This window comes from Vicia villosa, linkage group LG2 (assembly GCF_029867415.1).
Source record: "Vicia villosa cultivar HV-30 ecotype Madison, WI linkage group LG2, Vvil1.0, whole genome shotgun sequence".
Classification (NCBI taxonomy): domain Eukaryota; kingdom Viridiplantae; phylum Streptophyta; class Magnoliopsida; order Fabales; family Fabaceae; genus Vicia; species Vicia villosa.
This window is the reverse complement of record NC_081181.1, coordinates 87064734-87076483: the sequence shown is the minus strand read 5'-3', so window position 1 is coordinate 87076483 and position 11750 is coordinate 87064734. Positions and strand designations below refer to the sequence as shown.

The 11750-nt window shown below is 32.4% G+C and overlaps 2 protein-coding genes across 2 annotated transcripts; one reads left to right on the top strand and one right to left on the bottom strand.

Annotated features, from left to right (window-relative positions):
• Nucleotides 1–650: 650 nt before the first annotated feature.
• Nucleotides 651–3699, top strand: LOC131649520 (uncharacterized). The gene is made up of 3 exons (XM_058919279.1): nucleotides 651–1136; nucleotides 1253–2281; nucleotides 2377–3699. Exons 1-3 carry the CDS (start codon nucleotides 651–653, stop codon nucleotides 3697–3699), a joined length of 2838 nt encoding a protein of 945 aa, XP_058775262.1.
• A 3561-nt stretch (nucleotides 3700–7260) lies between these two features.
• On the bottom strand, nucleotides 7261–11438 carry LOC131651618 (protein IQ-DOMAIN 29-like). The gene is made up of 7 exons (XM_058921282.1): nucleotides 11243–11438; nucleotides 10903–11021; nucleotides 10475–10777; nucleotides 10000–10188; nucleotides 9704–9784; nucleotides 7920–9216; nucleotides 7261–7704 (listed from the first exon to the last, which is right to left on the bottom strand). Exons 2-7 carry the CDS (start codon nucleotides 11002–11004, stop codon nucleotides 7673–7675), a joined length of 2004 nt encoding a protein of 667 aa, XP_058777265.1. The 5' UTR covers nucleotides 11005–11021; nucleotides 11243–11438; the 3' UTR covers nucleotides 7261–7672.
• Between the last annotated feature and the right edge of the window lie 312 nt (nucleotides 11439–11750).

Below are 11750 nucleotides of genomic sequence, written 5' to 3'. Positions count from 1 at the left end.
CTTTGGAATTCTATGTCAAGATTGGGGATCATCAACATTTCCGATAATTCTGACCCGATCAAAAGTTTGAAGGAAATGGAGTTGAGGGATCATAAAGGAGAGAAGGTGGCAAAGGGGATTCAAAACCATGCACCCCTATGATAATTTTATCGTATAATATTCGCGGTGGTGGGAATCGGGATAAACGCAAGAGAGTTGGATTCCTAATTCAAAAAGGAGGTGTTGATCTTTGCTTTATTCAAGAAACAAAACTTAGTGGAATTGGTGAGGATTTGGTTAGAGAGTTGTGGGGAGGAGTTGACGTTGAATGGTCCTACTTGGATGCTAATGGAGCCTCGGGTAGTATTTTAACTATGTGGAAGAAAGATCTCTTTTCTCTCAATTATAGGTTTAGGGAAGAAGGTTTTCTAGGTCTATGTGTGGAGAAGGAAGGTAAAATTGTTTACTTTGTTAATGTTTATGCTTCTTGCGACAAAGTTACTAGGAGGAGAACTTGGAATAATTTATGTGAGTTTAAGAACAACAATGCGGATGGATGATGGTGTATTGGGGGCGATTTCAACTCTATCTCCACTCTCGATGAAAGAATTGGAGTTACTATTAGTGACTTTAGTAGGGATTTAAGATCCTTCAATGAATTCATAGAGGAAATGGAGTTAGTGGATCTCCCTACAATAGGTGGAAAGTTTACTTGGTTCAAAAGCAACGGGAAGGCTATGAGTAGGCTTGATAGATTCTTATTATCGGAGAGTCTTGTAGATGATTGGAAGGTGGATGGTCAATTTATAGGAGAGAGGGATGTGTCGGATCATGCTCCCATTTGGTTGAAAAATAATAGAAAGGATTGGGGTCCTAAGCCGTTTAAGTTCAACAATTTATGGTTTAAGCATGAAGAGTTTTATAATTTCGTGGAAGACGAGTGGAACAAAATAGTGGTTAAAGGGAGAGGAGATTATTGCTTGGTTGAAAAGTTGAAAACTCTTAGAAGCCGGATCTCTTGGTGGAACAAAACGGTTTATGGGTGGATTGATCTCAAGATTGACAAAGACGTGAAAGAGATGCATTCTTTAGATAACTTGTTTGTTCATTTTGCAGGTAATGTTCCGGAAGAGGTGGTTGAGAAAAGGTTGAAAGTGGTGGAGGACTTTTGGAATAATCTAAACAAAAAGAAGAGCTTCTTAGATTAAAGTCGAGACAACTTTGGCTATCCAAGGGGATGATAACACTCGTTTTTTCCATAATTCCTTAAAAGATAGAAGAAGAAGGAACACCTTATGCACCATGGAGTCTAGGGGGAAGATTAGAGGAGGTCAAGGAGATTAAAGACTTCATTTTTAAGCACTTTGATGGATTCTTTAAAGAAGAGGTTAGTACTAGACCGGAACCGCATGGGATTAACTTGAAAGTGCTTTCTTTAGGGGATTCTTTGGATCTTGAAAAACCTTTTTCCGAAGAAGAGATCAAGGATGCTATTTGGTCGTGCGATGGGAAAAAAAGCCCGGGCCCGGATGGCTTCTCTTTGGAGTTCTTCAAAAGATTTTGGCTTATTCTTAAAGATGATTTGATGAAGTTATGCAATGATTTCTACTTAAAAGGTACGCTTGTCAAAGCCATCACCTCTTCTTTTCTTGCGCTTATTCCAAAAAAGAATAATCCTCAAGACTTGTCCGAGTATCGCCCTATTTGCCTAGTGGGGAGTATTTATAAGATTCTTGCGAAGATTTTGGCAGCTAGAATGAGAGGTGTTTTGGATAAATTGATTTCTATCAATCAAACCGCCTTTGTTCCGGGTAGGAGTATGATGGACGGGGTTCTAATGGTTAATGAGATGCTAGATTGGGCAAAAAGAAAAAAGAGGGGGTGTCTTTTACTTAAAGTGGATTTTGAAAAAGCTTACAATTCTATTTCTTGGAATTACCTTAGATGGATCATGGGAAAAATGAGGTTTGGGAAGAGATGGATGAAATGGATGGAATCTTGTATCTTCTCTAGTCACGTGTCTGTTTTGGTGAATGGTAGTGCTACTAAAGAATTTAAAGTTCAAAGAGGTCTTCGTCAAGGTGACCCGATTTCTCCTTTCCTATTTGTTATAACTATGGAAGGTCTTAGTGCTCTCATGAAGAAATCGGTGGAGGTGGGGGATTTTCAACCTTTCAAATACGGTGAAGAAGATTATGTGGATATTCTCCAATTTGCGGATGACACCATTATTATCGGAGAACCTACATGCGACAACCTTTGGAGCATGAAAGTGATTTTGAGAGGATTTGGACTTGTTTCGGTTTGAAAATTAATTTTCACAAAAGTAATTTCTTTGGTATTAATATTGGTGAGTGGCTATCTACCTCGGCCACTTCTTTCTTATCTTGCAAAAAGGGATCCTTTCCTTTTAAATTTCTTGGTATTTGGGTGGGAGAAAGAGCTAACAAGACGAAGGTGTGGAAGGATGTGGTTACTGATATAAAATCAAGATTGTCGAGGTGGAAGAGGAGAAACATTTCCATTGGTGGAAGGGTGACTCTTATTGGTGCGGTGCTTAACACAATTCTTATTTTTACCCTATCTTTTTATAAAGCACCGAGCATGATCATCAAAGAGATTAGAGGACTTCTTAGTAACTTTTTGTGGAATGGAAATGCAAATAAAAGAAGTATACATTGGGTGAAGTGGGAGAATGTTTGCAAACCTAAGGAGAAAAGCTGGCTAGGTATTAGAGATGTTGGTGATTTAAATAGAGCTCTCCTCCTCAAATGGAAGTGGAGAATTTTGAAGGAGGACAAAGCCATTTGGAGTAGATTCCTACTCTTGAGATATCATAATCCGAAATTCAAAGTTCTAGCTTCTTGTGGGGAAGTTTTAAATCGGGATGATTCAAGTTGGTGGAGAGATATTGTCCTTAATGATTTTAAAGAAGAGGAAGGGGTTGAAGGCTTTATTGATTGGATCAATTGTGATTGTAAGAATGGTAACAACATTCTTTTTTGGCATAGTTGTTGGTTGGGTGATCAAACTCTTCGCGATTCCTTACCGCATTTGTTCGACCTCTCAACCAATAAACTTTGCAAGGTTAGTGATGTCATTTCTTGGAGCGAAGGTGCTTTTTCTTGGAATGTCAATGCCCACTTCGGCCTTGACGGTTTGGACATCCTGAATTCGTTTTCCTCCCACTCCGTTCAAAATGACAACATCTTGGATATAGCTCTTCCATTGAGGGAATTAAAAGAGTCTTTGGAGAGCATTAATCCGACCAATTTGGAGCATGATGTTTTTCAGTGGAAACTAAATCCTACCGGTGTTTTTTCGGTTGCAAGTGTGTCTAGCTTGGTTTCTAACGCCAAAGACAATGCTTGGCCAATCAATACTATTAAGTTGTTGGAAACAATGTGGAAGACTAAGGTACCGAAAAAAGTCCATATTTTTTCTTGGAGATTCTTTGTTGACCGACTCCCATTGAAAGACCTTTTGCTTCATAGAGGGGTGTCTAATCTCGATTCTCTTGATTGTGTCTTTTGTTCCAATCATCCGGAATCTTCGGAACACCTCTTCTTTCATTGCAATGTTTCGAAAGCGGTTTGGGAGAAAATTTTCAATTGGTTGGGAAACGATTTGGAGTTCAACTTGGAAGAGTTCAAAACCTTCGGTTGCATTCAACAAAAGGTGAAGAAACACAACATTCGAGCTAAATTAAGTTCAATTTAGTTAGCTTTAATTTGGTGTATTTGGTTGATGAGGAAATGCCATTATCTTTGAGAATGTAACGTTTAGTTTTGAAACGGTAATCTCCAACATTTTGTTTTTTTCTTGGAGATGGTTGGGTAGTAGTAGTTCTACTTCTAGAACCATTTTTCATGATTGGTATAAATTACCTTTAAACTGTTTCAACTCTTTATAGAGTTCTTGTTGTAAGGGTTGCACCCCTAATGCGATTTCTTATATAATTACTTATTAAAAAAAAAAAAGTTACCAATAAGATTTTTGACCTATGCAACTACATTTCCTTATTATTAACAAAACAGTTGATTAAATTTTAAAATTAAATAATTTTACTATAAAATCATCATTACTATATAGAAATTTATACGATACAAAAATAACATTAAAATATAATATCATCGTTATTTATATCATAAATTTCGCTGAAATTTTGATTATTTTGATTGGCCCGGAGACAATTTTTGTTGATTGTTTCTTTTAATCCAAATCAATTCATATATTATTTTTGAGTAAAGGATATTTGTGGGCCAGTTTAATTCGATTTTGAGAAAATTTTATTTTTAAACCATCAAAAATATATGGATTAGTTTGAATTGAATTTGCATATTTTTGCAATAAAGTGCAAACCGAATCAAACTAAAAAACAACAGATTAGTTTGAATTGGATTGATCGGACTAAAAATAAATGTGCACAAATATTTTTTAAAAAAATCTAATTTACATTAACTTAATTTCAATAATAATATAAAATTTCTAATAATTTCGTTTCTCCATATAGGTTGTCACAAATGAAATTTCATTTTTTTTTTCTTTTTGAAGTTAATACTTTAGTTTTTATCATAATTATGATATAAATTATACAAAACTAGTTATGGTTGGTTCTGATAGACGGGTCCGTCTGTAGAGTTTTGAAAATCTGATACCCGAACCAAATAACATCGCATTTTGTTGGTTTGATTTGGGTTTTACCCCAACTAAAAAAAATTTCGAACCAAACATTATGATTTGATTTGGATTTCGATTTGATTCAAATTTGCCAGAACCAACGAACACCGCTTTAATTGAGTGAATATAGACTATCATAGCTCAAATATATTTTCCTTTATCCATAAAATAAATCCACACACATAATCATTGAATTTTTCTTTACCCACCTCTCTATGGGGGTCACCCCCTGCGAAAACTCAATTTTACCCCGCTTCGGAAATGCATTTCCGAAATATTTTTTTTTCAAAATTTTTTCAGATTTCGGAAGTGCATTTCCGAAAAAATCCCAAAAATTGGGATTTTGACAAATTCGGAGATGCATCTCCGAAACAACAAAAAAAATCTAAAAAAATCCCAAAAATTAATTTTATGATATTAATTAATTCATATATCATAAATTTGATATAATTTATGAGTAATGAATAATAATAATTATATATTTTGATATAATTTATGAGTTATGAATAATAATAATTATATATTTCTATTCTGATTCATATTTTAAAATTTAAAATAATTTTAATTAAAAAAATTAAAATAATTTCACTTACAAAATGAGTTATAATTTTTTATTTATATATTTATAATAATTATTATATATTTACAAAAAAAATTAAAAAAATGAGTGTTTTAATTTATATATTTATATATTTATATAATAATTATAATAATTATTATATATTTATAAAAATTATTATATATTTATATATTTATATATTTATATAATAATTATTATATATTAATTATAAATATATTCATATAATAATTAAAAAAATTAAAAAAATAGTGTTTTAATTTATAATAATTATTATATTATTATATATTTATATAATAATTATTATATATTTATATATTTCACTTATAAAATTAATAATTATTATTATATATTTATATATTTTTATTCTGATTCATAATTAAAAATGAGTTATAAATTTTTATTTAGTTTAAAAAAATTAAAAAAAGATTTTGTCTTAATTTTATTTAAAGAATAATTTTATATTTAATTCTAAATAATCAAAATTTAATTATGAAATTAAAATGTTTTTTATTTATATAAGTTATTAAAATAATTTTTAACTTTAAAATTGTTTAGGAAATTTTGATTCACCTTGATTTTATTGATTCACCTTCATTTTATTGATTCACCTTGATTTTATACCTATTAATTGTATTGATTCACTTTGATTTTAATTTTTTAATAATTATTGAATTCTTTCGGAAGTGTATATCCGAAACATTCTAAGACCAATTTGGTGTTGGAATATTTCGGATATGCATCTCCGAACACACCCCCTTTCCCAAAAAGGGGTGTTTTCGGAAATGGATCTCCGAAAACTCAAAAAAGGGGTGTTTTCGGAAATGCATCTCCGAAAACACCTTTTTTTTCGTGTTTTCGGAAGTGCACTTCCGAAATCACCCTTTTTTTCAGAAAAAAAGTGATTTCGAAAATGCATTTCCGAAATATAGGAGCATTCTGGGAATTTCGCCAGGGGTGGCCAAGAAGATTAGGAGGTTGTTAAGAAATTTCCTAATCATTAATCATATTATCAACAATCAAATTCCTTGGAATTAATATAGCAAAGAAAGAAAAAGATATATCACTAATATCATCTAACATATTTGGAGATGAACGGTCAACAATCGCTGCAAGAGGAATGCCTGAAGTTGGAGTAAAAATTGTCAACTTTTACTATTAGAAATAATTTATTACAGACGAAGTATTTCAATAATACATTTTGCCCCCAAAATTTGAATCTGTCCCTCTTGAATTGAGATGGCATCACTAATCCTTTCCAAACCAATTTCCAAACTATATTAAGGTGAACAACCTCGTAAACTAAAATTTTGTACGGTACATATTCATTTTCTTTTCATTTAATTTAATTTTAAGTTATTTTTATGTTTAAACATTTCAAATAATTTTAAATTTTAAATTAGTTTTACCAATAAACTATAAAAAAAAAAAAAAAAAACTTCTGAATATAAAAAAAAACATAAATTAATCTCTAAACATCTCAATAAACTAATTCAAATAACTTAAAATTATTTATCATCATTTTTTATCTTAATTTTATTCATAATATTCTAATTATTAAAAAAGCAAATTAATTAAATATATCTACTTTATGTCATTTAATATTTAGGATGTGTTTGGATTGGCGGTGAACAGAATTGATTATAACAGAATTAAATTTAGTAGAATTAATTTTATCATAATTGAGTTTAGTAAAATGGATTTATGTTTGAATACATTTGTGTAAAAGTGAGTTGAATAATAAATTACAGTGTAAAAATCATCCAGAATCAATTCTGGAGGCTGAAGCTACAAATTCTAGCTTCAAGTAGAATCAATTCTACTTTTAACTAACCAAACATCTTAAAATCATCCAGAATTAATTCTACGCCTCTAGAATTGCTTTTGAACTTTCCAAAAGTCAAACCAAACATGCGCTTATAAACAAATACAACCATTACTTTCCCTAAACTTGAACACATAATTGGATTGTTAACTTGCGATCAAACCATGCACCATATCACAATATCACAAGCAATACCATATCATAGGAATGTGAATCAAGTCGCATTCAAAATATGACACACTTTGAAACCATATCATCATAATGTAGCTGGCCAGCTACTTCCCCGTTGCACCAAGGCTAGTAGGATTAACGAATAACAATACGATCTTGAAAGAATTCTCAAAATATGACACTCTTTGAAACAATAATGACTCGAAAAAAGAGAAAACCCGTACCTAAAGCTTAATTTCGTAGACATATATACTCAGAAAAGTATTCCCTACTAAAACAAAGTTAATATCAGATAACAACGTGTGTTCTTCTGTAGATATCAGACTATGACCAAAGCACAGATAATAATGACAATGATGATTAAAGAAAAAGGTTGTAATGTAATTCATCGTATCTTTTGCTCTATTAGTTTGTACCTCCTTGAAGTATCTCAGTTAAAATCACCTTCTCCATTGAGGTTGAGTCAACTTATCTGAAATTGATAATATACACAGAACACACAGTGAGTAATAGAAACAGTCAAGCTCAAATAACAATAGGAGTAAACTAACATCTTATTTGATGTGTGTGAATGTATGTATTATGCAATATTTTCCTCATCATAAAAGATATCGCATAGCATTAATCAATCAGTGAATGTAAACTTTGAAAAGGTACGGAGTAATAGTGAATGTTCTAAATGCTTACCAGTTCCATCCCTTGAAGATGACAGAGATTTATCCGTCCTCGGAACTCCTCTGTTGCTCAAACTTACCAGCTTTTCTGCTCTCGGAGAAAATGAACCGGACTTGCTGTTAAATGAGGATGAAAGTGAATGCCTCCTGGTTAAACTGTTTTTGTCTAAAAAATCAGTAGCAAATCTAGGGGAGCCTTGTCCCCTTAGCCTAGCTTTTGCTGATTCAGTAGGAGCCATATAACTCGGCAGTCTTGGAGTGTTATGTAACTCATTTTCTTGATCGTTAAAATTAGCAGGTAGTGAAGCTCTTCTTTGGTTATTGTTGCTAATAATTTTGTCACCGCCATTTAGGTCTTCGCTAACTCCTATTTTAACATCTCCTACATTCTTCACACTAGTCTGTAAAACAGCAGCAGGATCATTATCACCTTTCTCTTCTAGTGCTTTCTGTCCAAGACCTTTCTCTTCTTTCACACCACTATCTAAGCTCTTTTTTGGCTCATCATTATTATCTTCTAGTGCTTTATGTCCAAGACCTTTTTCTTCTTTCGCACCACCATTTAAGCTCTTTTTTGGTTTATCATTGTTATCTTCTAGTGCTTTCTTTCCAAGACCTTTCTCTTCTTTCGCATCACCATTTAAGCTCTTTTTTGGCTTATCATTACTATCTTCTGGTGCTTTCTGTCCAAGACTTTTCTTGTCTATGGCACTTCCATTTATGCTCTTCTTTGGCTTATCATTATTCTCTTCTAATGCTTTCTTTCCAAGACTTTTCTCAGGATAAGACTCTTCAGACTTTGGCACTGTTATCACTTTCATTTTCTCAGAAGAGGAGTTTGGCCCCTGCTCCAAAACATCAGTAACAGTATGATCTGAAATTGTCCTAGAGCTGTGTTTTCTTTTCTCACTAACAATCTCCGATTTTTCTGAAACATTCTGCATGCGAGATTTTTTTAGACTGCTTTTCTCAAGTTCTTTCTTTGGGTTTTCGTGTTCCAGAGCTGAAACCAATGAGTGATTTGAATCCTTTTTTAGACCTTGTTTCTGCTTGTTAGAACCTGAACTTGAACCATCATTAGCTTTCACAGTAGGAGATTTCCGAGTATTCCTTTTACCTTGTCCCTTTTCAACTGTTCCAGAACTGATATTTTTTTCAACAGATGCTGACTCAAGTTTCTTCTTCAATTTAGGAAGAGGTGCCCAAAACTGTGACCTAGTCCAACGGTCAAGCCAGTTTTCAGCCAAGTAAGGTTCTCCAAGATCGCTACTGAGAGATAGAGGAAAAGCATGGGACGATGAAGCCAGCAGCTGAAATGGATATCATATATTATGAGCTTTTATCATAGTCAAAATTACACTAATATGATTAAGTTTTAAAACAATAACACTAACTAACAAACGAAACAACTAAAGAAAAAAAAATCAGTTGCTCAAGGTCAATGCTACCCTTAATATCAATAAATAACATCAGTAAAAGTGTGAGTAAGGTAAAATTAGTAATTGAATTGAACAGAAAATACTAAGACTTGTCAACTTAAAATCCTAGCATGAGGCTCCCGGGTTCAGTGACCAAAATAATTTTTCATTCAACATTAACTGTTAGCTTAAACTATTGGTTGAAGAAACTTTGGTTGAAGAACGCATTGAATAAAACATTGGTGTACAGGAAGATAGAGAATGTCAAAATAGAAGCAAAACAAGTTTAAAGCTTCAAAATCGTGACATAACAAAAGAAAAAATTAGGAACCCAGATATCGAGTCGGGACAATTTTAAACTTGAATTAGAAATTTCTACCTTGTGGACAAAGACATTATCGGGCAGCTTCTCTGCCTCTGTGGATGTAGCTGCACCAATAGATTGTGAACATTGGGTATCCTGACAAAAGTATGTCGAAGAAGTAGTTAGTAAAGCACAACAGGGGTAGGATACTTTTTTTTTTGGTAGCAAGGGTAGGATGCATTTGATGACACTGAATTTTCATCTATGTTTAGATTCACCAGAACATGCCATTTGTACGACAGAAAACACTGTTTGATACTGATTTAAAAAAACTCTTAAACATTTCATGGAATTAGCCAAAGAATTTCTACCTTACGAATTTTCAGGACTTCAAGCCCAATATCAGAACGCCTAACATTGTAACCACGAGCCAATGCTTGGAATTTAACAATTCTCTTCACACAATACAAAGCAGAAACAGCATGTCTTCTAACCAAGTGACCACGAATAAGAGCTTGCAGCTGTGTGATAGCTTTTTGTGTTTGAAATTCCCCGCGAGCCTTCAAAAAAGTTATGCAAGAATGTTTTAAGTTTAAGAATTTATCAACCATAAATCACACATAAAGAAACTTTCCAAATTGAGAATCAACGATTACATATACAGCAATCTAGACCAAATATCTTATGACAGTAGATAACAATTATGGCTGTGGTTGCATTGGTATCTTCAAACATTTCTACACTATCGTATTGATATTTGCAATGTTCGTGACAATGTTCAAATAATAATAACTGAAACATATCAGCTAGCATAACATAAATATCCTAACTACAAACTAGTATTACCTGATAGCCTCTACAAGCAGCCTGAAGTTTAATAGCTGCATCTGTAATCGTGACTGTCTCAAGATCAACTTGAGACGCAAAATTAGTTACAGACGGTGCCACCTGAGCCACTTCCTCTCCATTTGACACAATATCCCTCTCATGTGATGATGACTGATTAACTACTTCCTTTTCCGAAAACAATCCTTTGACAACATTAGTTCCAGTTATCGGCGGAGATATTAGCAAAGAATCCACAGTTGGAATTGGATTAGACACAGTTAACTCAGAAGACCCCAAACTATCCTTGTTACTCAAAGATTTCTACATACACAAATCAAAACATCAACTAAAACTTCAGTATTTCAAAATTCATAATTTCTACCTTTGACAATTTCAATACAACAGAAGCATAAACAAAAATGTGTAACAACCGCGGAAATACTTACAAAAATATCATTCTTCTTCGACGAACTAGACGACTTCGACGACGATTTCTTCCCCGAGAACAAGCTCTTGATCCACTTCCCAGGACTTTTTCCTTTCCCCATCACCTCACCAATTGAAGCTTTGCAAAACACAGAACTCCAGTATCAAACAAAAAATAAATGAAAATGAAACCCTAGAATTGCATCTAATTCTACACATTACTAACCAAGGGTCAACTTCAGAGTTTAGTTGAAATAGCAAAGAACAAAAACATGTTTGAAAAAAAAATCAAACCCTAGATTGAAGTAGTTACAGAGAAGATTCAAACAAAAAATGGAAGAAGTGGATAAAATCCAGTACCTGAAAAACTGAGCCTGAGAATCCAATGTTGAGGAAATGAAAGAGATAGATTTGAGAAGTGATTATTATAATGGTTAGAAGGAAGAAAGAAAGTTTCTGATTTTGGTTTGAGGGGGAAAAGAGTGACAGAGCATGTGGGAGAAAGAGAAAGAATAAATAATAAGGCTGAACTTGAAAACTGAAAAGCAGCGTCATAGATTCCCTCCTACGAGGTTTCCACAACAACAAAATAGATCCTCTAATTTTCTTCACAAAAAAAAATATTATAATAATAATAATAATAATAATAATAATAATAATAATAATAATAATTATTATTATTATTATTATTATTATTATTATTATTATTATTATTATTATTATTATAATAATAATAATAATTCATAAATAATAATAATATTCCATAAATGAAAAATTTTACTTCCTCAATTATTTTCTAATAAGTTGTTTTGTCTTTTTATAGTATATATTAAGGAATATAGTTAATTATATGAAAAAGTTAAGTTAT